Source organism: Dromaius novaehollandiae, chromosome 10 (assembly GCF_036370855.1).
Source record: "Dromaius novaehollandiae isolate bDroNov1 chromosome 10, bDroNov1.hap1, whole genome shotgun sequence".
Classification (NCBI taxonomy): Eukaryota; Metazoa; Chordata; class Aves; order Casuariiformes; family Dromaiidae; genus Dromaius; species Dromaius novaehollandiae.
Window position 1 is genome coordinate 15682091 of NC_088107.1, and position 25705 is coordinate 15707795.

The following is a 25705-nucleotide window of genomic DNA, read 5'->3' on the forward strand; positions in this document are numbered from 1 at the left end:
TCCCCTTCTTGTCAGAGGAAAGGGAAAGTTGCAGTGTTTCACTAAAAAAAAAGAAAGCCCCCAAAACAGAACGCAGAGCTTCAGTTTTGAGCCTGCTTTTACGCCTTTACAGATGACAGCAGTAGTTACCTATAGCAGAACTAATGCAAAGACACCATGGTAAAACCACGTGAAAAGGAGCTGAAAGTCCCACTCGTGGAGGCTGGAGACACTAGAGACACTAACAGCAGAGAGGGAGAGAGGACAAAACCAGTCTTGTCCTCACTGCGTAAGATCTAACAGATGTGAGCTTTTACAGACGAGTTCCTTGTCACAAAACTTTGTCTTGGTTTCAACGAGAGTGGAGGAGTAAGAAAGAAAAATAAGAAAGTTTCTATTACTATTCTGCAGTCATATTTAAGAAGTGATGCAGATAGCCTGCTGCAACATTTAACATATCCTTAACATGTTCATCTACTGGTACCAAAGACAACTCCACAAGCTCCTTAATTCACTTGTCTCAGCGCTCAACAATCTCAACTCCTTTCCTGTAAATCAAGGCAATTTTAACTGCCCTTTCCTCAGTGAACATAAAAGTTTTGCTATACAGAGACCGTGAACTGTTATTTATGTTGGAACACTTTTTCTATCTCCTACCTTAGCATTTTTCCTTCCAGATCTAACTAACATCAGTTTCTTCGACCATTTGTTACGGGTTATAATTTTTAAACCTCTAACCATTCCTGGCTCCTTCCAATCTGTCTATAAATTTCACCACAGTTTAAGAAGAATTTTAGAAGTCCCTTTTTTGCTCCCAAACATAATTAAAAAAAGTTGGCACTCAGTTTTTGGCAACATGAATATTTTCAGCCTAGCCCTAGCTGCTTCCCTGATCAATACAGAATAACACTTGTTATTCTGAAGAAAAATTTAGACCACAGTGCACGAGACTAAAACTATAACTATAACGGTTCTCGAGTGCAGAAAGAGGAACAGGATAAGAAGTGTTGACAGACAAAGCAACAACTCTTCTGCCACGTTGCAAACAGCCCTGGGGAGCGGCTGCACGCACTGGACACACCAGCTGCTCACCTGGAAGTCTCGACAGGCAACGTGAAAGGAATCAAAGCTCTTCCACACATTCTTGCCATCTTTAAGGGGAAAACAATTTATAAATAATTTTCAGACTTCAGTTTCTGATTTCAGGTAACAGATTAGGCTACTTAACTTTCCTCTGACCAACCTGCTAGGAGGAATATCAAGTGATTTCCTCCCCACTCCTTCCAAAGAAGAGGTTTATCCAAAACAGTAACACTTCATTAGAAAGGTACAGTCAAAATACGACTTATTTTACTATGAGTGAAGCTACATTGATCTAAAACTGCAGTTAGTACCAAAATGGAGGGCTCCATTTTGCAAAGAGGGACAACTTCAGTGCTGTTACTTAAAGGCTCTACTTTTTAGGTAAAACACATTTGCAGTGAAGCATTTGCAGCAAACGCTTCATGCACAGCTGAGCCGACCCTGCTGCAGGGGCAGGCAGCGCGAGCCAACGCTGCGGCAGAAGCTGGAAACAGGCACCCCTGCAGCCAGCCCAAGGTAAGCCTTCCCCTCCCTCCCTCTCATCCTAATCCGAGGGATAAGAGACTGGACGTTTTCTAAGTATATTTAGGAGATCGCATTTACGTCAGTAAAGTCCTGCAACAGTGGAACGTAGTTTTGAAGCCACAGAGGAATGGCCAGCTATGTTAGTTATTAACTTTTCCCGCAGTTTTTATGAAGCCTTTTTGACAGGACAGTCTGAATGTTCAGAATTTATGGCCTTCTTGTAAAAATTATCTATGCTGTACAGGTCTAGGAAGTTAGGAAGGAATTTGAAGACAAACACATTTGTACAGTGGGGAACATTCTCCATCCCAAGCGTCAGCAAACTTGTTTCCATGTAGTCTGTGCTCTTGAGAAAAGTTGTAGGTGTCCAACCTGTCCTGCAGCAGGTGTTTTCCCAAGAAGAACGTGCTAGATTGTTACCTGTCTCAGCATGGCTCGAGCAGGGATTAGGACATCTGCCACTGGAGACAGAAATAGGGGAAAAAGAAGACCTAGCAACAATCCATCTCAGATAATGCCGCAGAACAATTCTCCTCTGTTTTCAATGCGAAAAGCAGAACCTGCCTAACATCAGTGTCAGCTGCCTCCAGCCACCTCCCAGTTACCCGACTCAGTGGAAGAGGTCTGCTCTTCTGGCACTCTGATAAGCGAATGGCTTTTTCCAGCACTCTCACACTAAAAATTCAGCATGCATTTACCAACGGCCAGACTGTAGTCTTCCCAAGTACCTACCACAGATGCTCACCAACAGACTTGCAAGACTATGGAACGTAACACAATCAGCAGGAAGCCAAGGGACATGTTGTTCATCAGCATCCACAAATCTGATCTGTGCCATAAAGCCTCTACTGGCCATCAAACGGGAAACTTTAAAAAAAAACACAAAACATCGGGGGGTGGGAACCACACGACCCATCACCGGGACACACTGCCTAAGAACTGATCAGCATATACGCTGTAAAGATCAAGAAGAGCCAGATCACATGCTATACAGCAATTATTTCCCAGTGAGAAAAGTAACCTACCAAACGCAAAGAGAAGAGGAGAGGAAAAAAGTAAATAGGAAAAATACGAACAAGCTAACTGGTAAAAGTAGATTCCTGCACCCATACAACAGAATTAGAACTGGATCCTTGGAAGAAAGGCAGCTTCTTGTGAGAAGACACTCTGGAAAAAGCTGGCAGAGCTGATGCAATGAACTGCAGAGGAAAGCTGCCTGCTCTGGCACTGAAGTTCAGCGCAGAGGAAAACTGACCAGCAGCCCCGTGACTGAGCTTGCTCCTTACTGCCACCGCAGCCCATAAATGCACTAATATGCCAATATTCCAAGACAGTACTAAAGAGACCTGAAAGATGGAGACAAAATCCATTACACTGGCCTTTCGTTGCTTTCCTCATACCAACAGGCCTTCAAGAAAAAAAAGAAAAGAAAATAGGCAACTCATAGTCAGAAGATCAGTTTTCACACCAGAAATGTAAAAGCTGATGCCAGTATCTAATCATGCAATATCCTTTCAGCAATTGAAACAAAAGCAGGTCAGGCAGGCCCTCCTGCAGGCATCTCTAAAGACACAAAGCAACATATCTGCTAACTATTTGGCAACATCATGGAGTAAAGTAAAACTTATGTCCTTTTGTTTCAACTATAAGCCAGTCTAGGTAATTAACAGTGATCACCAGGGAGCTTTCTTTTAGAGTTGCAAGAAATAAAGTAGCAGCATGTTTAAGATCCGTGGCTTTATAAACAGAAAATAGCTTCTTAAAAATAGCCTACTCCAAGTTAGAGTCTAGATAAGCATCTTCCAAGGGTTACAGTAGTCCCTCCAAGAACAACACACAAACATAACACTAAGATAATACACATTTTAAAAGCATCAATTGTTTTCTTGGAACAACTTGCTGCCCAAAGGCAAGAACCCTTGCGAGCAATTGGGCACTCAGCATCAGCACTTCGGAAAGCCTTGGACAGAATTCTGTCATCTTTCTGCAGGAAAGCACCAAAAGATTGCTTCCAGAAAGCTAATCTGCTTGTGTTTGAAGAACCGGCTACTAAATACTTATTAAGTGGGTGCCTGATTTCCTGAACAGCATATCTGTAAGAGTAATGCAGACAGACGGAAGTGCGCTATGTTTCGTTAAGAAGCTATAAATACACAATAATAATCTGATGTCTCTATCTTAGGTCTGAAGAGCTACAAAACCCCTCATTTTAGATCACCGATCCTAATCTACACATCAAAAGCGTTGATGAGTAGGTGTATTTTTTTTAAATCAAAGAAGTTACAGTTTTACAGGAAGCTGTCACACCAATGCCAAGGGAGAACAAGTGTACCACAGCTTACTCAGAAAGAATTTTCAATGTTTTACAATCCTATAACATTAGTACTGTTTTGCAAATTGCTTAGATATTTTTATCCATGCTTAAGCTTAACGGATACACATTTATTCTTTGCACTGCCTGATCCTGTATGCCATTGCCAAATAAGAAAAAGACACTGATTTTTTAAAATTGACCTCAGCAGAATCCTCATTTGGATAGAGTCAGGTTTTCTTTTTAACACAAACAAGACTGTGGACATCTCCTGTAAAACTAACAGGGCAAGTCATTTTTCATTCTCCCCATAATAAGACAACAGTGTCTTTTCCACTTTAAATTTGTTCTGAAGAGGACAAGTTGAATGGCTTAGCTAATACAGACTTGTTGAACTGTATTTCTACTATAGCAACTGCAATGCTCAACTGTAGCACACTGAATGCTAATCAAGGCAAGAGTCTAATAAATTACAATTAGCTTCTAGGAATAGTTCCATCTACAGACAGCCTGAACTGGGGAAAAAATGTCAAGCCTGCCTATGGCTATTTTCAAAAGTGGTCTATACACTTAGGAGCCTATTGCCTTATGCTATCAATCTAATTACAATTTATTGGGTAATCTCAACTTAATGTCACCACCTTTTCTCCTATCAAGATAATGTCCATGTAACATAATTAGCCAAGTAGCATTTGTTAAACTCCTTTTAGCATTCTTTCTGGGATCACAAGTAAAAACAAATATAGCATAAATTTTACAGACTTGATAGAAAGAAGCTTGCCTTTTCTGAGCTACAGAAAAAAATAATCCTGTTGTCCTGTATTATTATTCAGCCTTCCATGCAGTGAAGCATACAAAACCTTCCTGGATGCCTGTAACTCTCATTTTTCCCCTCTGCCATCTCTTAAACCACAAACACAATCATTAGCATTACAGTTCCTTCATTCTCACATTTTCGCAGTGGGTCCCTAAATTATGCATGCCTAACCTGACCGGTTAATCTTATTTCCTTCAGGGTGTTCAAGAGGAATCGGGGCATTTGTAGAGATGGCAATTCTGGAATAAATTAAAGTAGACCTACTCTTTCAGGTTTCAGCTAAAACTGAAACTTCTCAACTTTCAGCTCTGTTGATCCTGTTTCACTTCCTTTGTGACTTCCATTGAGAAAAACCTAACTGCTCCCATTTCTCAAGCTCCCACAGAAGGCTAGAGAAAACCCCCCGGAGGCTCAGCACACCACGCTGGAGCCTGAAGGCAGCAACTACTTCTTGGAGCAATGCTCCAAACCTGCAGTGCAAAAACATAACGCTGAAATGAGGACATGCCTCTTCGACTGGTTTCCTAAGGAAACAGAGCTTGGAGAGCTGGACAGAGAAATTGCATTTCTGTCATTTCTGCCTTTTGCTCCAGTGTTTGAAACTGTTGATCAATCTTACCCCTCTTTCACAGAGGGGAAGGAGCCATAAAGACAGAAAGTTCCTATACACTTTGTGAAAAGATGGCAGCTGGATAAAGGAAAGGGACTCAGACGCATGCCTCCACTGAAGAGCTGGCTGCTACGACACAGCCTTTTACCGGTTCTGAGGGGCACCTGCCACCAGGCGACCAGCACAGCCACTGCTCCAGACCAGCCCGGCACACGCTGCCGCATACTCGTGCCTGGAAATAGAGACTCATTCAACTCTACTGCATTTGCTTCCAACTTGCATTTAAAGACATTTTCTCTTTTAACACAAATTCAATTTAAGCACATTTACTAGTAAAAATGAAATAAAATTAATAGAATAAAAACTAGCTGAATTTCTCTGTATTAGCAGTTCAAGTATCTTTTCTTATCTACTAGAAAACATGATTCCACTTTTGCAAGAGCCTCTCCTCACAGGTCTTTCAAAGCCTTCTCTTACATTTCTGCTGAGAAACAGCAGGATATCAGGCCCCACCCAGTGCGCTGGGTACCGTATCCAAACGGACAATTCTAGAGAACTATCAAATAAAGATTTATTGTCATCTGTTCTACTTTATAGCTAAAGGACACTAAAACAAAGAATACTAGTCTAGCTATTCAAACTTAGAAAATGTGTATTCAAAACAGAAATTATGAGAGCTTTGCTATCAAATTCAAAAGAAATATGATCAAATTCTAACACTGCTATTGTCAAACCGGGATGACACCAACCCGAAGCATATTCTCTCGTCTAGCCTGGCATCACTGGGATGCAAGTAAGAATATGGCAAAACTAAGTGTAGCCAGACAGTTCATGCCCTAGCAGAAGAGACCTGCCAAGCTGAATCATTGTTAGGGAGAAAGTCAGCGGAGCACGTGCCGTTACAGGCACAGGATCTTCAAGCGCTGGCCGAGGAACACTCTGTTGCAGAGGGGTAACACCAGCAGCTGGAGCCCAACCTGTTACCGGCACGCTGAGGCACAGTCAGTCTTGCCTGAAATGTGGTTTAGAACCAAACAAGGGGGGAGAGGACAGTTATGATTAACAATAAAATTTGAAATTAAAAAAAGCAAAAACAGACTATCCTACCTTTTTGCTATAATCCACATTTTGGATGTTAATTATGCTTCAAAATGGATTTGGAAAGCACGACCCATTGGCAATAACTGTAACAGCAATTTGTCTCTCATGCAAGCCTTACATCAACAGTCCATAAAACCGAGAACAACTTCACAGTGTGAGCTGCTCCCACAGTTGTTAGATTTGAGTGCTATCCTAAAGTTTTCAAATGCAGCACACCAAGTATAAGTCATGCAATTATCAGCAGCTGTTTGCAGAAGTAATGTAATTTCCCTCAGAAGCTACTAATACGAAGCATTGACTGGCTGAGACACAAAAGAAAGCCAGAAAACTTGCAGTTTTAATCATTAAACTAAATCAACTTTTCTCTTCCTCCTACCCAATATATTATCTACACTTTTACTGAGCCCAGTCGCCAGAATGTTACATGTAATATTAGTTCTTATCACTGATAGCAGCCTTCAGTCAGTCCAAATATTCCCCTTCCCCAAGGATATTATTGGAAAGGACTGTTTTCTTCCTTTCCAGTTCACATAGCAACCTTTTTCATTATAGCTCTTTGACTGAGCAGCTAAGAAGACTGAATAAAAAAACCAACATAGTTACAAAGATAATGAGATAGTAGGCTCTCCAACTGAAACCTGGCTGACTTTGGAGAGCACATGCTGTTCACTTTCATGGTTGTATAGCAGCTACCAAGACACCCTACTCACTGAAGCGTTTAATTAGAAATGGAACGATGCCTTTAAAACAGCAATACTTCTGCAAGAGAACATTCATCACCTTCTTACAACATATACTGCCCTGCCTGTCAATATGCTTAAGAGAACTACTACAAAAACGGCACCTCTGTTATCTTTAACTTCGAGTTTTGCTGAAACCTTGTCTGCCTTTTCCAATCATATGAGTTGGTATAATAAGAGACACTACCGCTATCTGCTGTGCTTGTTTTATCTCAAAGGAAAAAAAAATGAATCTTGAGTATTGCTTTGTTACTCATTCCTACAAGTAACCTTTGCAGCTGACAGTTGCATGCACAACCAGTAAGATGGCCAATTGCAAAACTGCAATCACAAACCCCAAAGTTAACCTGGATATCAGCTACTTGATTTGTATATGCAGATATCTTACATCCTTCCAATATTTTATTTGCATATAAAATATTTCAGCTGGATATACTCTTTACAATCCTTTCATTCACAAACCTGTTTTACACAAAGAATGACAGCAGAAGTGTAGAGTGATATTCAAAACACTATTTGCAAGTCCCAGTCAAGGAGTACGGTCCAGCTGGCAGCCTATGGGACGTTTCTATCCAGCTCACTCCTTCCTCCCTCCAGGCAAGACAAAGAATTTTGGCCACAACGATGGCCCAAATCGTTATTGGGCCAATTGCTTATGCCATTTAGTCTATTTCTTGATGTTTTAGAGTCCAACTTACTGCCACTGTGTTTGCTTAGAAGAGGTGGGGCTGGACACACAAAAGGCTGCAGATGTTAGACCACTCCGTTATGCAATTCACACAACTTCCTTGGCTGTCACCTGAGAGAAGAATGAGTTGCTCCCTCCTGAAGAATATAAACGGGGCCATGACAGAGCTTTCTCCTACCTCTTCCACAGCCTTCTCCACTTGCATAGCAGAGATCTTCAGACTTGCACAGTCGTACCTGTTGCAAGAAGGCTGCTGCTACCACTATACTGCACTGTATATGCACCATCTCAAGCATGAGCATAATTGCTCTTGGCCTTAAAGTCTGCATCTTTGGTTCATTGGCAGGGCATTTGGTCACCTTGCAGGGCTCCAGAATTCAGAGACCAAGAGCTGCCACAGTCCTGCCAGTCCTACAGCATCACGAGCCTGTGTGCTGCCCAAATGCTGAGGCACAAACACACATTTAACAAAACTCTCTGGATCCCTCTCATGGAGGAAAAGCTATTCAGTGCCAGCTGCAGGTTTTATTTGGTGATCCTTTGAATTCAAGTTTTAATTTCAAAAGATTACTCTTGTATCTACCAACACCTTCCTCCACAAACTTCCAGGAAAGCTTTACTACTCCTCCTAAGCTCCTGTCTTCATGGCTGCTTTCTGTCCCTTTCCAACCTTACTACCAGCCCTTACACTCTGTCTCCCAGAAGTGTCCGTCTTACCTAGTCTCTTCAGTGGAAACATCAGCCACAGAGGAAGGGAACAGCTATGGGAAGTGGGTTTGCAAACTCAGCAAAATAGCACTGCAAGGCTTTACATCTTGATATTATCTTCACAGCCCCAAAAACTAACACATTTGCCTTTTTTTTAAATATAGTTTAAAATACTGAAGAACTTGCCAGGCCAGCTCTAAGGAGCTCGCCAGTACATGAGAAGGATTCCAACATGCAGTGCTACATAAAACTCTCATACATATATCACACTATCAACATCTTTGCAACACCTTGAAGTCACATCAACATCACAGGAAAAATTATGCTGATTTCATGTCATATTTTAATCTACATGACAGAATTTAATCAAAGATTGTTAGATTGGAAAATAAATCACAGAAGCTGAGACAGGTTATTACAATAATAAAAAGTAAATTCTATTGTATTATCTATGGAAAAGAAAAGGATAAAGAAATTAGGAGCTAGGACTCCTAATTTATCATGGCTTTACCGCCATTGGAGATCAAAGGGTATAAACACAGCTGATTTAATGTGCTTCAGGTTAGTCCTGCCTCCTGACAGGAACACAATTTTCAAACTAAAACAGATAAAAACCAGGAAAAAAAGATCTCAGGACCAAATGCTATTCCCAGAAAAAGAAAATGTTTGGGAATATATTTGTATAAGTAGAAAAAAAATGTGTTTCTGCTCTAAAAAAACCCTCTGTTTTTAAAATTATTATGTCTTAAACCATGCTGTATTTAAACAACTTTTCAGCCATGCTTGAAGTCAGTTCTGTAAACATGATTGTATCTCCAGCATGAGCAGTATCTGCAAGACAAGAGGAGTGAAAGCAAGTTCTTGAGCGCTTCACATGCCCAGCCCAGCCTGCAAATGCTTAACTATAAATATGGAAGTTACCCTTTGAAATTAGTGAAATAAGATCAAACTTAAGTACCTGCAGGATCAGATCACATGTGCAAGGAAGAGGAGTACAATAATGCAGCTTTAATATAGAAGAGAATATTTGATGAGTAACAATTTAAATCAGAAGTTTAATACATTTTAAATGCACCTTGGTATAATTATTGGCTAAGCTATTAAATAACAGAGAATATAAGGAATGGCAATTCTTTTCTCTCATCTCTAGTGCCTATTTTGCCTGTTTCTAAATTAAATCCTTGCTAGCTCTCTGTTGTGCTCTTAGTAAGGGCATCGATCTGCAAGCCCCGGGTTATGTGGATAACTGACAGACTAATCAATGGCCATTGTGCAGGACAGCAGATACCTGGCCATAACAGAACAACTAAGAATCCACAGAAGACACAATAAGGGTTACTGCTTATAATACCTGTCTCTGCAAATCCTTCTAAAAGTCATTTAAAAACTCCTTTATCTCAACAATCTTCTCTTTGAAAGAAAAGGAAATGCGTAGTCAAGTGATTAAAAAGAAAAGTGTTCCCATGTTTGAAGATAATGATGACAACAAACTTACATTCTGGTTTCAGATATCTGGTTGCAGATGAGAAAATTTATTAACTGTAAAAATTATGATAACATAAGTTGTAGCGTATATGCCTCACCCAGAACTCCTTTTTGGAGCTAGAAATAAGGAGACGTAAAATTAGAACCCTGAACTAGAAACACAGGAACGTACTGTTCCTTTTTTCCATCTTTTAATCATACTTTTGAGGAACTCATTTAGCATCACAAATACCATTCCTACAATTACTTTTCAACTTCTGAAATACACATTGCATGATGTGCTTTTTTCTGTCTGCAAAATACTTGCAACAGTCACAAAAGTGCTACAAATGCATGAAAAGAAACAAAGGCTAAGGGGATGATTATATGTAGGAACACAATTCAAAGAAAAGGCACGCAGAATAAATTTTAGAAACTGCTCAGTGCTGCTAATAAAGTTCATCCACAGAAGCTGATAAACATTTTGTAGAGTTTCAATAAAACTGTAAGTATGCAGAAGAATCACCGTTTCACAGTCATATCTACTAGAATTCCTAACTCCAAATACACACATGTACCATCCTGATGAAAAAGTCATAAGCACGAGTATTTAGGAAAAGTGTTTGAGCAGACATACAATCAGAATGCTCAAAATACACATGATGTAGCTCTAAGGAGAGACAAAATTTAAAATTGGGTGTTTCTGATAGTTCTAGGCATGTCCTTTATACTTTGTAGCAGCATAAGAGAAACACATATGTAATGGTATGATGCAATTACTCACAGATCTAGAAAAAGGAAGAGAGAAGTTTTTTTCTGATGGGTTTAAGATTTCTTTAGATCTAAGATGATCAAAGTATTAGTTTAGCCCAGGCATCGCATATCAGCTTAGCTAGACCTCTTGAACCCTTTCAGCAGGCAGGGAGGCTGTCAGACACGCAGTGTACAGAAAGAAGTTAACAGAGCTGTTGATACCCTATTACAAGACTTAAGTACTGTCTAACTAGATAAAACACACTTACATTGTTCTCTCAATAATTTGCCGATTTTTAAAAATCGGACATGCAATCCATTTTTTTTTTTAAAGGATTGCACATCTTTACTTGTGGGAAATGTGTATTTTCTACAGCTGCTACACACTGAGGCCCGGGAGGAACTATTTGTATAGCTGTGTTCGTAGCAGAAATTGCGAGGTTAAGCACACACACAGGTAGTCGATGGGGCACGGCTTCAGATTTTTTTCCCCTCAGCTCGTGCATTAGGCCACACTGCTTAAAGAGAAAAAGCACATATTTAATTTAGACAAGCGGGCAGTCCCCCGGCTTCAGAGGGACCCGGGGGCTCAGGGAGCTGCGCATGGAGCTCAGGACCTCACGGGAGAGCTGAGCAGAGCTTGGGGCTTCCCCTGGGGAACAGAGCCCTGCTCGCGCCGCTGCTCTGCCCAGCTCCCAAGCCCAGGGAAACCGCCTTCCTTCCTCTATTTCCTCGCTTGAATTCACGGCAATAGCACAGCTCCCGGCTGCGTTTGGAGCCCCCAGCGCGCCCCGGCCCCGCCGTGCCCCGCCGCCCCTCCTACCTGGCGGCCGCCCGCTGCTGCGCTCCCCCGGCCGGGGCCGGGCACCACGGCTCCCTCCGCCACCTGCCCTTTCGGGGCTGCAAGCGCCAGTTTTCCGTCAGCGCCTCCCGTCACTTCCCGTGCGGCCCAGCTCCTCCCCGGGCCGCCTCCGCGCCCGGACCCCGCGGAAAGCGGCGCCCGCCCCGCGGCCGGAGGCCTCCCCGGGGCTGGGCGACCGCGCGGGGCCCAGCTCTCCGCCGGCTCCGGCCCACCGGCTGCTCTCGTCAGACCGGCTCTGCGCCTCCGGCCGCGCGCTTTGCTCAACTTTATGCGGCAGTTTTAACTAAACAAGTTGTACTCCTTTTCCATCTGACTTCTCTGGAAAGCAGGTCACATCCCATTAAAAAAAAAAAAAAATCATTACAGCAAAACAAGTTCCGAAGAGGAAATACAGGGGACCGGGCAATTTCAGCGCAGTTCGGGGAATTGCTTCCGCCCCCTGCTGCCTACCTTCCCTCGACAGACGACAGACTTGTTTCTTTCTGTTACCAGTTACTGAGCTCGGTAAACCCACTTAAAATCTAGTAGTTTCAAGAATTTAGCAAGCACGATCTTAAACTCAGTTGCCCCAATAACCCTTTCTGTCTGTATCAGTTCAATTATCATCCTCTTTTTTGAGCCCTTCTTAGTCAATTGTCATATCTTTTTGGACCAACTTCCAACAATTACGTGCACAAAGAGGATACTTGGTGGACCTCAGCTGTGAATTTTTTTTTGTCACAGCCTTTTCAACATATAACATCCTCATAAGCAAAGGAGGTTGCTGAAGTCGCCCCAGTAGTTCTTCTGTGTTTGTGTACACACAACTGACCTGTGGCTCTTCTTCATGCCCCAAACTAGCTTTATTTTGCCCTCCTCCTCGCCTGCATCGCCTAGTCCACCTACTGCTGTCCTCTCATCTTCACTCCCGTAACATCTACCCACTGCCTCCAGTCATCACGTCCTTCCAAGACCTTAAATAAAAGCAGATCCAGGGGAAGGATTTCTTCCTTCGTGGTATCAAAACAAGATTCTACAGTAGGAATGAAATTTGAAAGAGTTTCTCCTCAAAGATCTGCATGTTTTTCGTTTAGATTCATTAAAATCTTGAAATACCTACTGACCTCATTTCCTGTAGCCTCAGATTTCGCTTGCTTGATCAGGATGGGTTACAGAAACGCTGCCTACTGCACGGCCAACACCGCTCTACTGAACCGAGCCACTTCTCTAACTACAACCTGACTTTGGGCAACCTGCTCTCCCCAAAGAGCCCGTTAAAGAGCCAGACGCACCCCGAGACAGATGGTGCAGCACAGCGCACTGCTCACAGCAGCCGGGGAGGGACCAGGAAAGTCAGTCCACGTGCTCCGTCCGTGGAGCGCTTCCAGCCACCGACGCCACTAACCGCCCTCCCACCGCCCACAGACGCGGAGAGGTCGGCCAGTGCCAGATCCGAGAGGGACTCGGCCGTCCCTCCGCTCAGACCATCTGTCAATGCTTCACCCAAATTGGCTCTTTCTCCCCCCTTTGCTTCTCTAGTTAAACATGGGAAAGGACTGGAACATATGTATGGGCATGTGTGTGTGTGCACAGATGTAAACATATATACACGAATAAAAGCCCAGCACAGAGGCAGGTGCGGCTCCCTCGCCAGCCACCAACACGACTGTGCTCCCGCAGCGCTGGAATGAAGGACTGAATCGGCGACGAGTGTTTGGGTAAAAGCGGTGTTTATGGAGGACCAGACCGATGGGAAACCACGGGGGCACCGAACACAACACGACGACGGCGACGCGTCTTCTTCAGTCACCAGACGGCACCGCGCCGCACGCAGCCACCCGCCGCCGCCTCGGGGCTGCCAGCAAGCAGGGGCCTCCGCGCGGCCGAGGGAGCGGGTCCGCGGGCGGCGGCCGGGTCCGGGTCCGGGTCCGGGTCCGGGTCCGGGTCCGGGTCCGGGTCCGGGTCCGGGTCCGGGTCCGGGTCCTCCGCGGGGGCGGCGGCGGCCGCCTCAGGGCCTCTTCTCGGGCGGGCTGGGGTCGTGGGGGGCGGGGCCGGGCGGGCGGCGCGGCGGGAACGCGGGCCCGTAGATGTAGAGCCCGCTGGCCACGCCCAGCGCCACGGCCAGCGCCACGTGCGGCAGCGGCAGCCGCCCCCCCATGCCGCCAGGCGACGCTGCAGCGCCCGCACCGCCGCCGCACCTGCGCACCGAGACACGCGTCAGGCCTCGCGGCCCCCCAGCGCCTCCCCGCCGAGCGGGGCAGGGGCAGGAGCAGGGGCAGGGGCGGAAGGCGCGCCGCTCGCCGCCCGGTGCCCCCGCCGCCCCCTGCCCAGCGGCGGCAACCGCTCACCTGAAGGACCGAGGAGACCACGGAGCGGTGGCCTCCCCTTCGCTAGACCGACCGGAAGGAAGTGCCCGCGCTCTCCCGACGCCGCGAGCTGGCGCATGCGCCGTGCCCCCCCCCGCGGATGGAGGCGGCGGGCGGGCTGCTGGCGCGGGCCCGGCCGCGGCGGGCTGAGGCCGTGCGGCTCCGCAAGCGGAGGTCGGTGCTGTACGGCGCCCCCGGCGGGCGGCGCGGCGGCGGTAAGCGGTGGGGCGCCGGCGGCGGCGGCGGGGCGGGGCGGGGGGCGCCGGCGGCGGGTCCCTGAGCCCGGCTGTGCTGCCGCAGGTGCGCCCGGCGAGAGCCCTCGGCTGCTGGCGCTGGCGGTGGCGCTGCGCGGGCTGAACTGCGCCCTGGTGCAGACGAGCTTCGTGCCCGACGAGTACTGGCAGTCGCTGGAAGTTGCGCATCGCATGGTGTTCAGATATCCTTCGTGGGGGGAGCAGGGCGGGCCCGCAGCTGAGCCGCCTGCCCTGGCGGCACCTTCGGCGGCGACACCGCTCGGCTGCGCCCGTTCCGCGCGTTTCGGCGACCGTGGGGAGTCACCGCTGCTGTCCGGGGCGGGGGGCAGCGCTCGGACTGAGGCTGCCGCCGCAGCAGGCTGTTCACCTCGTCAGTAACAAAGAAGCACTGCTTTAGGGCACAAGAGTGAACGTTTTGATTCAGACAAGTCTGACGTAGCATAGATAACTTTTTTGTCTCAGTTGTTCATGATATATATCCTTAATATTAATAATTATGGCTACCTGACTTGGGAATGGGAAAACGGCTTAAGGGGCTATTCATACCCATTGATCTTTGCGAGCATCTATAAAGTCTTACAGCTCCTGGCTAAGGACGATGTTCAACTGCTGGTAAGTATAATTAGGACAAAAAAAATCATCTACTATTAAAATTTAATTTAAAAGCATTATATTTAAATTCACTATATTTTTGATCACTGTCCACATAATGGAGCCTAGAATCTGACAGTTACATGCTGTTGAGTGCACAGACTTCAAATTTGAAGCCTCACCGAAGTTAACTGTTTTGCATGGGTGCAGAATCCATTCATAGAGCTCCAGTGATAGGACTGATGCCTGTGACTGCAGAGGGTTATTCTGGCCTCAGTCAGTCTTGAGTTTCGTGCCAATATTGTTTGCCATTAGATCATCAACTCAGTATCAACATCTGCTTTTTCCTTCAGTTGAACATGAATGACAAATTCTTTAAATTCTGCTCTGAATTTCTGAAAACTTTCAGTTGAACTTTAGATTTTCATTGATTGTTTTCACAGAAGTACTAGTCTAACCAAAGGACCATACTTATTTTTCAAAAAAATTATGAAAAGCTCTAGAGAATAATCACTAATTTCCTTAGTATTTCCATGTTTGAGCAGTCACTCACTAATTCACTAGTCCTCCCTTTGAACTTGGACTTTAACAGGTTTTGTTGCAAGTAAGAAAGTTTTCTCTTTGCTTATGTAGATATGGGTCCCTAGACTTGTCCAAGCACTTCTGGCAGCTTTCGCTGATGTGAAGCTTTATTCATTAGTGAAACACCTTGAAAATGCAGAAACAGCAAAGTGGGTGGTGAGTGTCAGCCTTCAAATAAGTATTATACATGTTAATTAACACTGTCCATTGCAGTGTAAGGAATAGCAAAATGATAGTAAGAAGAATTATCACCTTTATTTAAAACTACAGAATTTATTAACACTTCTCCCTGTGTACCCTGTTGTTCATAATTATTTTCAGTACTTCTGCCAGCTGTGCTCCTGGTTTACATGGTATTCCTGTACCAGAACTCTAACAAACAGCATGGAAACTCTTCTTACCATTTTTGCTCTTTCCTACTATCCAATAAAAGGTTCCAAGATGGGGAGCAGGTGAGAAACTTTCTACTAACAGTACTGGTAATCTTTGGCTTGGGATAATATCAATCAACTGATACCATTTGAAATGCTGCCTTTTATCTTAAAACATAAAGCAACCAAAACACCTTATTCACATCACAAGAGTTGGTTTAGACCACGAAAGGAACAATTGTGGTATTTCCTCAGGGGAGTTTTTTGAAGCAGTGACATAGCTGCTATATAAAATGACTATTCTCCACTCCAGTTCCTCTGCTCAAAGCATTGCTTTATGGGAAATCTTAATTTAGACTTTAGAGAACTGGAGTTTGTGGTAACTTGGGAAAAGATAACAAAAGCTAGTTAGGGTTCAGCCACAGATGAATTTGTGGTCACTACTAACTTTCTTTACCAGGCATCTATTTTAAAACACATATGTCCTTCTAGTTAGAAATTCCATGTAGTAAAGTAATTATATGGTTGTCAGTTCTCCTAGAAAAACAAAGTATCTGCACTCAGAGAATCAAAGTTATTTGCAGGACATAGAACTTCTGATCAGAGAAATGACAATATTTAAATTGTTAAAATGTCACTGTCTGCAAAAGAAGTGATCAGAGCTTCTGATAAACTTATTTTTCCTATATTCCTTCATTCTAGTTGCAAATATTTAACTTTAATAGCACTTGCAATTGTTATTCGTCCCACTGCTGTTATTCCATGGATACCTTTAGTCTTCAATCATTTTTGGCAAGAACAGAAGAAAGCAGACCTCATCTTACACAACTGCATTCCAGTTGGGTAAGTCCTTTCTGAATTTAATACATAGCTAGTACATAGCTTTATCTGAGGATCGATTTCACCACTGCATACTGCAACAAAGACAGGAAACCAAAAACCAGCTGATTTAAGGAAAGAACAGACTCTGTTTGCAAAAGCTTAAAGAGGAGGCAGGCTTCCTTTAAATGACTGTGTATGCTGCAAAAGAGCACACAGAACGACTTCATGAGAAAAAGACATGAGCAGGATTTCAGCTTAATCTGGCATTGTTTCAAGGAGATTGGATGACCATCATGGCCACTTTAAAATGACCAAGGGCAGGGGTAGTCTCAGAAGAGATTAGCAGTAACTATTCAGAGAGTTTTGACAATCTAGAGAAAAGTACAATCTAATATATAAACAATTCAAGAATTAGTAATGCAACCAACTTTCATTTTCTGCAGATTGGTCACAGCGGGAACCTCTTTAATAATTGACCGTGTGTTTTTTGGTAAGGTAAGATGCTCTAAACACAATTTGTAAGATAAAGGTTATTTTTAGCATTTTAACATGGACAGATGTTTCAGATTTCCCATTCTTTCATTGTCATTTCTGTGACTTCTAATCCTTGTCTGTTTGGCCTATTACCTCTAAGTAATAAAACCTTAACCACTGACTTTTTGGTTATTTTAAATTGTCAGAATATTGTTTCAAATAAATAGGTTTAGCTCTCAATTAATTGAAACCTGTTATCAACAAGCTAGAAAACTTGTAGACTTCTGTTTTTAACTGCTAAAGACTATGAAGTCTGTGAGGAGTCTTAGTAGAAAAGAGGTAAGATTTTAAGTACGAATGAAAATTCTGTATCATTTAAGGGCACTGGTGACTATATAATTTAATGTATTTGTTGATTTTCACTTTGGATTCTTATTTAACTTCTCCTCCTCCTCCTCCCCCATCTCCCAGTGGGTACTGGTTCAGCTGAACTTCTTGAAATTCAATGTGCTGCAGAATTTGGGAACGTTTTACGGTTCTCATCCTTGGCACTGGTACTTCACCCAGGGACTACCAGTTATCTTGGGTACCCATCTGCCTTTCTTTATTCACGGCTGTGTGCAGGCACCAAAAAGATACCACATCTTTCTAATGGCAGTGATCTGGACAGTGTTAGTATACAGGTAATTTTTTGAAAGTGTCATAACTGTATTCCACTGGTTGTGTTCTTTTAATCAAAGCTTATTTTAATCAAGTCTTCTTTAGAACAAAAATAATGGTATTCAGGTTAAATAAGAGAACTTAAACTATCCAACTACTCCAAGACTGTTGTCAGTTATACAATAGTTTCTCAAATTTTACTGAATAATATTTCTTGTATAATTAGCATACATCTATTTTTAGAAGTGATTAGACCCTTAAGAAAATGAAACCCTAGGGAAAATGAAAAAAAATTCTGAATCACCTAACAGATGTTTGCTGTAAGCAGCAGTAGGATGAGTTAGAAAACTATTTACCTGATGCCTGTTAATGAAAATTGCATTTCATTTGGTTATTTAATATATCCTGAGTAAGACAAGAGGTTCCTAGACCTCTAAAGCTTACTCCATTCACAAGTCTTACACACAGCTCTTAAGAACCTTTATTATTGGACTCTCTCATTTTAAGCTTAGAAGGTAAGCTGTTCTGAAGCATCAGAATTGGCTGTAGATGAAATGCTTTCAAGGTCTTCATGTTAACACCTGCCATTAGGCAACAGAAACTCTTAAAGACAGAAGAAGATGTGGCAGATTAATAAATACTAAGTAGTAAATAATATTCAGACTACAGTAGTAACAGAATACAGCCAAACAGTAGTGAGGCTACAAATACCATGTTTTCCTTCAGTCCAACTCAAAACTGGATGTAGCTCTATTGGCTTAAAGCCTTTTTTTGTTTCCCTTAGTCTTGTAAGAACCTGTTTCTTCTACTTTGGTTCCCTTCATATAAGTCTTAACAGTAATCCAGAAAACCCTCAAAACATGGCATGGGAAATAACGTGGAAGCTGCGCATGTCAGCAAAATAATGCAAAGTTGTCTTAGCAGAGGTGAATGTTGCTTTGTTAGAAAAAAACGTGTACTTACATCTTAGCTCACCATCCACACTTTTTCTTGCTTTGTATTACAGAAAACCAACTGCTAAGGTACTAGCTAGATTATCACATCTAGTATTCATAGACTCGCACCATTTAATTGCAGACAAATGCCAAATCACAGTAGCCAGGCACTTCTATTAGTGATCAGTTTAAACTGACCAAATAACCTTTTTAATTTGAACAAGTGAGATGTGTACTGATTGTGTTCTTGGAAAGTAATAGTTTGCATGTTTACTCTAAACTGATTAAATGCTAAAAGCTTTTTCATATGTTTAAGTGCTCTTCTTTTAGTCCTGCATGCTCTAAAGCATATTTTGTCAACAGAACTGATGCATTTAACTTTCTTTCTGTAGTACCATATCTGTTTTATTGCAGCATGCTGAGCCATAAAGAATTCAGGTTCATCTATCCAGTGTTGCCATTATGTATGTTTTTTTGTGGTAAGCATTTAGTTTTAAATGTCTTATAACTTTCCTTGTCTGTAAGTTTAACCCAATATAGACTGCTCAAGTTTTGTATTTGACAAAGCGTCCTTAGAATTGAGGCTAACCTTTGCTTAGAGCTAGAAAAGGCAGTAAAGCACTGAAATACAGGTAGAGCAGCCTTAGCAGGGATAAAAGTATTTCCTGTAAAAAAAAAAAAAAAAAAAAAAATTTTACAATTGCATCACTTACTCCTAATTTTTAGCAATGCCACCCTTACAGTGCCTTCCATTCTTTTGCTCCTGCATATTATTTTTTCTTCACACGCTTCTCTCAAATATGCCTTTATGAGTGTGCAAAAAGGAAATTCAACTCTTAAAATTATCTGTTTCTAGATTCAGTTGTGTTAGCAGATGATGCTAGTCTTCCTGTCTGCTCTTGAGTAACCACCAACTGGAAGCTATTTCCCACATACGTTTGGGACCAGTTAATTTGAAATCTTTTTCCTTCAGGCATAAGAAGGTGAATTTGTTAAAACTAGGAATACATCGTTTAAACTAACATGATTAACTTTGAAATTGGGTTGCTCACATGAACTGCTCCATTGGCATTTGAGGGCTTTAATTCTTCTATCAGCACAGTTGGGTCTTGAAGAAAATCTGTCCACAGTTTAAGCTGGAAAGCACATTGCTTCTTACAGCTAAGATCTAATGCATTAACAGCAACACTTAAAATACTCACTTTCATTGTTGTTGTTAAATACAGAAAAGAGCCTAATAAAGAAGTATTTTATATTTTACGACACCAAGTATTAGCTAGACTAGCGTAACATCTACAGAAAAGGTGACATCATGGTGTAAAACCTGGTAAGCTAAAAAGTTACAAAGGAAAGATTAAGACTTCTAGAACATGATGTTGTATAGCTTTAGTTTAAAATGCAAGTTCAAAACAGATGAACCAAAGAAAACTGTGTGATTTTTATTTAACCTATTTTGTTAGTCTAATCCAAAGCAAATCTTATTTCAATAATTTTGTTCGCTGCAGAGGTCAGATAATGTAATATGCCTTGCCTTAGTTCAACATCCAGTTCAATAGCAGATTTAAGATAACTAGTTCTACATCTGCATGCAGAAAAACTCCAGTCAGATCACTTCTCTCTTACGTTATTAATATCCCTCTTAACTTTCACATCTATAAGGGAATGAGGACATTTTCTCAATTTATCAAGAGCTAAATACCATCTGCTTGGATACTTTAGTAGTGAAAACATGACAAAAGATTTCTGATAACTCATTGGTTACAAAGAAGTCTTTAAATTGCTGAAAACGTTATATATAAAAGCAGTAAAAAAGCCTGTTAATTTTAAAATCCTTTCCAAGCACACTTAAGGTAACAGTGTTTCACAAAAGCTGAAAAGAAAAAATGCCTATAATAGAATGTTTCCACTGGTGTTTAAACCACAGACTAATTACAGGACTTTGTTTTAATCTAAGATAAAGATCTACAATTTGTTAGAACACAGACCAACTGAAGACTATAATTTAATGTATTTGTTCCACTGACTTCTGAAACAGGCCTATTCTAACTTGTTTCTTTTGATTCAGTAAAGGTGAATCAAAAGAAGAACTAGGCTGCATAAAATACGTTCATCTCATAAGACTGAGAACAAGCATGTAAGGGTCTTCAGATAGGTAGGAACATAAGGGTGTCTTCTGTGAAAGGTTTATTTAAGGTTGTGGCTGCAAAAACCAGGTTGCTACAGCTATCCCCCTGCAGGAGAAATGTCTCTCTTCCTAGTATTAATTCCTTCAAGAAAGGGGGGGAAAACGTGGAGAAAGATGGGGGAATAAGCTTTTCCAAGGGCAGTGGCTCAGAAACTAGTAACAATAAGGACCATACGAAATTTATGAAAGGAATGCTGTAGCTATCAGCATGTTGGTGAAAAAGAATGCCAACTGGCCAGTAGCAGAGCACATGTCATTCATTCTGGCTCTACTTGAACATTTGTAAACCAGAACACATCAGTAAGTCATCACATGTCCTTCGTGCAAACTATTCAGTGGACTATTACTTCCTCACAATAAATGAAAGTTCAGCTCTAAAGAGGTAAAGCACTGGCTTTGAAATTTTACTTCTAGATTCCAAGAGACAGGTGCAGGCTTAACATTTACATCATTATATCCAGCAAGAGGACAAAGTTTAATCTTTGAATTTCCATTCAAACAGTAAAGACTGGAGAGGACAGTATATTAAGAAAATACTTCAAAACAAGGTATTGCTTTAAATTGAGTAATGATTTTCCAGTAAATTATACTACTTTCAAAGAAGACTGTGTGTGAAATTGTTAGTATTTACCTATCTCTAAAACTTACTTATATATTTCTCTAGGATATTCTTTGAAACAATTGAAAGCCTGGAAGAAATCTGCAGCAAGTTTCCTGCTTTTATCAAACTTGCTCCCAGCCCTGTATACAGGCTTGATTCACCAGCGAGGCTCTCTTGATGTTATGAGTCATGTACAGCAACTGTGTAATAACTCTTACCAGTCACAAGCTTCTGTCTTCATCATGATGCCATGCCACTCTACTCCATTTTACAGGTAATAAAATAGCTAATAGAGTATGTAATATTAAAATTCATGTACTTAAGCAGAAATTAAGTTTTTTTCCCCCAAACTTAATAAATTGAGATGAATAAATGAACACAGGAAAAGTTTTGGTTTTTTTCCATACAGTTAATATAGAATGATTTGGGAAAACGAGTAAATGCTTACTCCACAGAATAAAATTCAGCATCTAAATTATATTTATTTATTTATTTATTTGATGGCTTTGCTGCACAAGGATACGCAATAGTCCTATGCAATAGTCAGGTAGTCCTGACTTCTGACAGTAATTCATATTGCTTCATTGTGATAACTTTTGTAGCAAAATTAAAAACTACTTGCTACAATCAAAATATATTATTTTAATTTTGCCTTCATTTCTGCTACTAGAAGGTAAAGAAATGTATTTACAACATACAATGACTGAAGTCACTATTCCAAGAAGTCTGCAATACATCAAGTTAGTAAACAAGATATCAAGGCAGATTTACAAAGTGAAGCTGATGTTGAGAAGTACCTTTTATTTAAGGAACTGATGTTATGCAGATGGTATTTTTGTTAAGATAAATCTGCCTTCTGTGAACTGCTAAAAATATAGTCACAGGAGCTTGGATCTGAATGTACTCATTGTACTTGTTCTTTCATATAAAATACAGAAGGAAAGAAAACATTATGGCTCAGGGGAAAAAAAAGTAATTATTCCACCTGCTTTATCTTTAGGTGATGAGTCATTTCAAGTCTTGGATTTTGGTCAGTTTATCCAGAAGTTTTGTTTTATTTCTTTCTCCCTAGCCATGTTCATTGTCCTCTAAAAATGAGATTCCTTCAGTGTCCCCCGGATCTAACTGGAAACAAGAGCTATATTGATGAAGCAGATTTATTTTACTCTAACCCACTTGCCTGGCTTAATGAGGAGTTTTACAATGATACATTATTACCCAGCCACTTGATCTTCTTCAGTGTGCTAGAACAGGTATGGTAACTGCAAGAATCTAGTCCTGAAGGCACGTTACAAAAGAAGTTAAGGTAGAGTTATCATTAAGGTTTTGAAAGCTATTGTCCATAGCTTTTTAAAAACACATAACTAATAAAACCCCCTAGTTCATCATATAATATACCTATTGTTCCAGTGATACGTACTTAGCATTCAGGTATGCCCTCTGTGCAAATTCTACATACCATAAAGTATTTTTTTATGGAATTTTCCTCAAGCCATACTAAAAATCAAATGTGTAGTCTGTTCCCATAATTATATGCTTTTAAATAAGTGACTTTATAGACACATAAAAAGTAACAAGGCCTCTAGTCAGTATGCTTTCCCCTCAATTCTTTTACAAAGTCTATGTACTCAACTCTGTCTCATGAGAATCCACCCCTGATAGGATCAAACAGGATAGGAATCTCTTGTTCCAGCAGCCTTTCCTAAATAAAGGACAGAACTTCCAGGTGGTAGTCAAACTGATGGTTTGCAGAAGACTTTGGAACATAGTTTTGATGCTTCCAAATACGGTTTTTGACTGTGCAAACTGATATATGTTCATTTACAGGAAATATCATCATTTCTAGCTTTAAAGGGCTATGAGAAATCTGCCACTGTCTTTCACACTCATGTACCTCAAGGACGAGTTGGAAGCCACATCTATGTCTACAGAAAAAAAGCTGAAATGAATCATGCCTGAAGATCTGTTTCTAGACTTAAGACCTAATGAAAGCAGTTTTACGTAGTTGTACTACACTTAAAACATCTTATGCTACAGAAAAGAGAGGGTAGCGAGTCTGAAAGCGGGTAAGTAAAATTGGGAAGTCTGATTAGGCAGCTATTGACAGTTTGGAAACAGGCATTTGAAAGGCATTTTGCCTTTTCTTGAAGGCAGCTTCAGTGGCAAGAGGGGGCTGGGGGGGCTAGAAACAACACTAGAGAACATCGTCAAGACCAAAGCTATCACATGACTTTTTGTACACTAAGAAATCAGACAAGACTGGACCATTTTTTAATATGACTGTATAGCTATGCTAGATTTGTTTTATAAATAAAGACTTTTACCCATACTGTCTCTTTATTTTTCTTCCACAATATGCAGATATGCAAGACATTTCAGGTGCTTAAATCAGCAAGCTGATTAGAGTGCAGCACAGCAAATTTTTCACAACTCAACAGGCTCTTGAATCCCCAAAAGACAAGAAACAAGTGTAAGATTACACGACACTAACAAATACATTACCATAATGTCCTATTTTTTGAAGGATGAGATGAAGTTAGTATATCAAACATTGGAGTTAATTATTGGTACATTATGCATGACTCAAGCTTGCACTACACTAATGGGATGCAATTAAGCATATTTTTCATACACAAGTCATTGCATGCCTAGTTTCTGTAACAATACTGCTGGCACCCAAACTATCATCACTTCCAAAGAACAGTTAAAGCAACAGTACAGTATATGCAAATTAGAAAGCTTGACTTCTGCCTCCAAACAACAATGTAAAAGTCAAATCATTTAGAGTAAAAACTTGCATCTTGCTGCTTTGTTGAAACACAATTAGTTTTCAGAGAGGATGTGAATTATTCATTTTAATCTTATTTTTACCATACATAAATTACTTAATATTTTGGATCAAAGGGTAATTGCCCCAATTCTATTTCAAGATTTGCCATGTATCTTCCATTACTGCGACCATGTTTATACCATTTACCTTCTCTTTTATTACGCTGGTGGTACTTCTGAGCTTGTTTTTCATGTCTGGAATTTTCAGTTTGTGTAAAAGAAGGCCTTTTAGGTCGACTGCAAGGAGTAAACAAAAGCTTATTACTACTCCTAAGAAAACACCTCTCTAAAAGCATTTTGAAACAAAATTACATTGTCAAGAACAGCTTTTAATAGGCTGAGGTTGGCTGAAAAGAAAAATTCAAATCAGTATTAGGAAATAGCCCTTTATATTGTAAAGCAAACAGGTAGATTTGGTTTTGTTTTGTTTTTTTAACCATCATTAAGATGCTGCATTTAAAAGTAATTGTCTGTTTCTAAAAATAGAAGTGCTCTGTAGCTGGTTGCCCAAAGTTCTGTGAAGAATAAAGCCAGGTGAACAGCTGTTGGAATATCCCTACCATGATGCTTGAGTTAGAGGTCTGAATCTATGATTTTGTAGTTATTCTATTCCATTCTGCTCTAATGAAAACTTCCTAGAAACTTACAAAAGCAGTTCACAAACACAGGCACTTCAGGGGGTTTCATGTATATAACTACAATCAGGACTTTACTATAAAGACGAGGCTAGTGACGATGAAACACTTGCTCACCTGTTGCGGTTTCTGAAGCAGAGTTCCAACAGGACATAATACTGTGCTCTCAGCCTATGATTATACTAGATAGGCTTCTGCTAAATTGAAGTAAGGCTATTATCCTTAATGTAATACAAAATTTTGTATGATACTATCAGTATACAGATTTGAAATTCTCTTTCTGCAAATTCAATGAAAGTGCTCAAAAATTCAGTATACAAATTATTCAAAAATTAAAGTCCATTGTCATAATGAATGGATAAGAGGTACTTGAACTATAAATAAAACTATCATCTATGACATTGTCATTATTTTTTAAAACTACACATTAGAAAATGCTCCTTTTTAACTGATAGAAGTATCATCCTCAGTGCTTAACCTTTCATAAGAAAAAGTACTGCATCACGTAAGATTAAATAATCCCAAACTAGTTAAATGTTCAGGTACCTTGCTGCAAAAAACATGTGAAATAGTAAACAGCGTAGGTCCAAAAGATAAATCTTACTAAAAAACTGCATCTTGATCTAAATATTAAATATGCTTTGCACTGAATATTAGCATGGGGCAAAGTTGCGTTATGTCCAGGACACCTAGTTTTTAAATATAGGTAAGTTTAAAATTTTTTTCTTGCGTGATCAGAATAAACATTAGCACAAGAGAACAAGTAATCAATTTCGTAGT

General features: G+C 41.1%; 3 protein-coding genes across 8 annotated transcripts in view; 1 reads left to right on the forward strand and 2 right to left on the reverse strand.

Annotated features, from left to right (window-relative positions):
* Positions 1-11813, reverse strand: part of RAB27A (RAB27A, member RAS oncogene family) — a 38104-nt gene extending 26291 nt beyond the window's left edge. For 3 of the 4 annotated variants that reach the window (XM_064517390.1, XM_064517391.1, XM_026104746.2), the window contains exon 1: positions 11603-11813. The gene's annotated coding sequence lies outside the window, so the exon portion shown is untranslated. The remainder of the gene's footprint in view (positions 1-11602) is intronic. The other variant, XM_026104745.2, reaches the window with a different exon arrangement.
* Positions 11814-14003: 2190 nt separating this feature from the next.
* On the forward strand, positions 14004-23790 carry PIGB (phosphatidylinositol glycan anchor biosynthesis class B). Of its 2 annotated transcripts, XM_064517393.1 has the most exons (12): positions 14004-14201; positions 14287-14422; positions 14735-14852; positions 15465-15569; positions 15735-15865; positions 16487-16627; positions 17050-17101; positions 17552-17763; positions 19090-19154; positions 21525-21735; positions 22534-22714; positions 23289-23790. In XM_064517393.1, exons 1-12 carry the CDS (start codon positions 14087-14089, stop codon positions 23418-23420), a joined length of 1599 nt encoding a protein of 532 aa, XP_064373463.1. In that variant the 5' UTR covers positions 14004-14086; the 3' UTR covers positions 23421-23790. The 2 variants fall into 2 exon arrangements, with proteins under 2 accessions (XP_064373463.1, XP_064373464.1); XM_064517394.1 differs by lacking the exon at positions 15465-15569.
* Positions 21524-25705, reverse strand: part of CCPG1 (cell cycle progression 1) — a 28712-nt gene continuing 24530 nt past the window's right edge. For both annotated transcript variants that reach the window (XM_026104750.2, XM_026104751.2), the window contains exon 9: positions 21524-24527. In XM_026104750.2, coding sequence (XP_025960535.1) covers positions 24347-24527 — 181 coding nt within the window. In that variant the 3' untranslated portion in view covers positions 21524-24346. The remainder of the gene's footprint in view (positions 24528-25705) is intronic.